General features: G+C 42.2%; 1 protein-coding gene across 1 annotated transcript; it reads right to left on the reverse strand.

The window, feature by feature from the left end:
* Nucleotides 1-253: 253 nt before the first annotated feature.
* Nucleotides 254-1,404, reverse strand: LOC109591276 (uncharacterized). The gene is made up of 2 exons (XM_020007037.1): nt 1,214-1,404; nt 254-1,166 (listed from the first exon to the last, which is right to left on the reverse strand). Exons 1-2 carry the CDS (start codon nt 1,326-1,328, stop codon nt 352-354), a joined length of 930 nt encoding a protein of 309 aa, XP_019862596.1. The 5' UTR covers nt 1,329-1,404; the 3' UTR covers nt 254-351.
* Between the last annotated feature and the right edge of the window lie 6 nt (nt 1,405-1,410).

The following is a 1,410-nucleotide window of genomic DNA, read 5'->3' on the forward strand; positions in this document are numbered from 1 at the left end:
TATCAAACTCACCCATGGATTCTGTCAATCAAATAAAACTTGATACTTTTACTTCTCACGGCTCCCAAGATTGTGGAATGCTCTGCCAACTATGGGCCTACTGTCTATGTCATTGGGTCAGGCTAGAAACACTCCAAGACAATTTTTCTTTAATCACTTTTTAGTAAATTTTTCTTCTCTCTCCTGCTTCTTTCACTCTCTATGCCCTTGTTGTAATTGTAAGTCAGTAATTTATTCATTTGTGTTTCTCTCTCTCAAAATGAACAAATACCCCAATAAACAAACAGCATTCAGCAAGAAAGGGCAGGACAGCATAGCAATGAATGAAACAAATAGCAAATATGAATATAATCACATAGCCCACTCATAGACCCATGTGTAGGTAGTGACTGTAGTGTTAGCTAGCAGTGGTGCCTCCAGCCTCTCGGGCCTGCTGATTGGAGGAGGGAAGTCACTAGGGCAGCCTAATTGTCCATCTCTGGTCTCACCACAACGATAGGATATCTTGAGGGATTTACTGAACAGCAGAGGATCATTCTCAAAGAACTTGTAAGCCGAAATTTGAGCTTTTCCTTGTCTGAGAGTGCACCCTGCGTTATCATGGTGATACAAGCCTCTGTTAAAAGAGTATGCAGAGAGAAAGAAATCTTCAGTACCAGAGGAAAGGAACATTGTAGAGTTGGAGTCATCAATGATTGCCCTCACGCATGCCTCAACATAGTGAAAATCAGTGCTGTTTGCTGAGAGGGTCACTTGAAACAGAGCACCTGCAGTGGCGTTAACATCAGCAAGAGTTATGAAATCCAAGGGCTTCAGCACTATGCCGACATTTTTATAAAGTTTGAGTTTCGTTGTTTTTGGTAGAAGCAGATCCCCAAGGATAAGAGGATAGTTCTCAACTCCACGTATAATATACCAGAAGGTACCACCATTGGGATGAGTTGCAGTAACTTTAAAAGACTTAGCAAAAGGTATCCGGTAGGTATTGTATATACCACCATCAGCAGCATGAGCTATTCTCTTAGTACCCCATGGGATGTTACCCACTTCAATGGATTCTGTGCCTCCAATCCCGTGAGCTAGTAACAGCATAAAATCAATGCTTGCTGCAGTCTCCCCATCAATGTATATCCTTATTCTAGCGTCCTCGTTCATTACACCTCTACCTATAACGACAGTTAGTAGCTAATACTGGTCACTGTATCGTATCTACCTGTAAACCATTGTTCTGTAATGACTCCTGCCTGGCCAGTGCTGTGTTCATACAGTGTTTTCTCAGTGTTGGCAGGTAGATGACCTCCCTTTATTGCAGAAGAGAAGGACTTCATATCAGGAGTAACTGGAATTGCAGAAAAAACTCCTCCAACAAGGAGAAACAGTAGCAAAAGGTGAACTCCATTTTGGGTGGGG

Source organism: Amphimedon queenslandica, unplaced genomic scaffold (genome assembly GCF_000090795.2).
Source record: "Amphimedon queenslandica unplaced genomic scaffold, v1.1 AMPQUscaffold_8547_Cont19509, whole genome shotgun sequence".
NCBI lineage: Eukaryota > Metazoa > Porifera > Demospongiae > Haplosclerida > Niphatidae > Amphimedon > Amphimedon queenslandica.

What these genes read in the sequence shown, in the direction of transcription:
- LOC109591276 (XM_020007037.1), bottom strand. Translation starts at nt 1,328, where the DNA reads ATGAAGTCCTTCTCTTCTGCAATAAAGGGAGGTCATCTACCTGCCAAC. An exon ending in TACAGAACAATGGTTTACAG is followed by an intron (nt 1,167 to 1,213) that starts GTAGATACGATA and finishes CTGTCGTTATAG; the next exon opens with GTAGAGGTGTAATGAACGAG.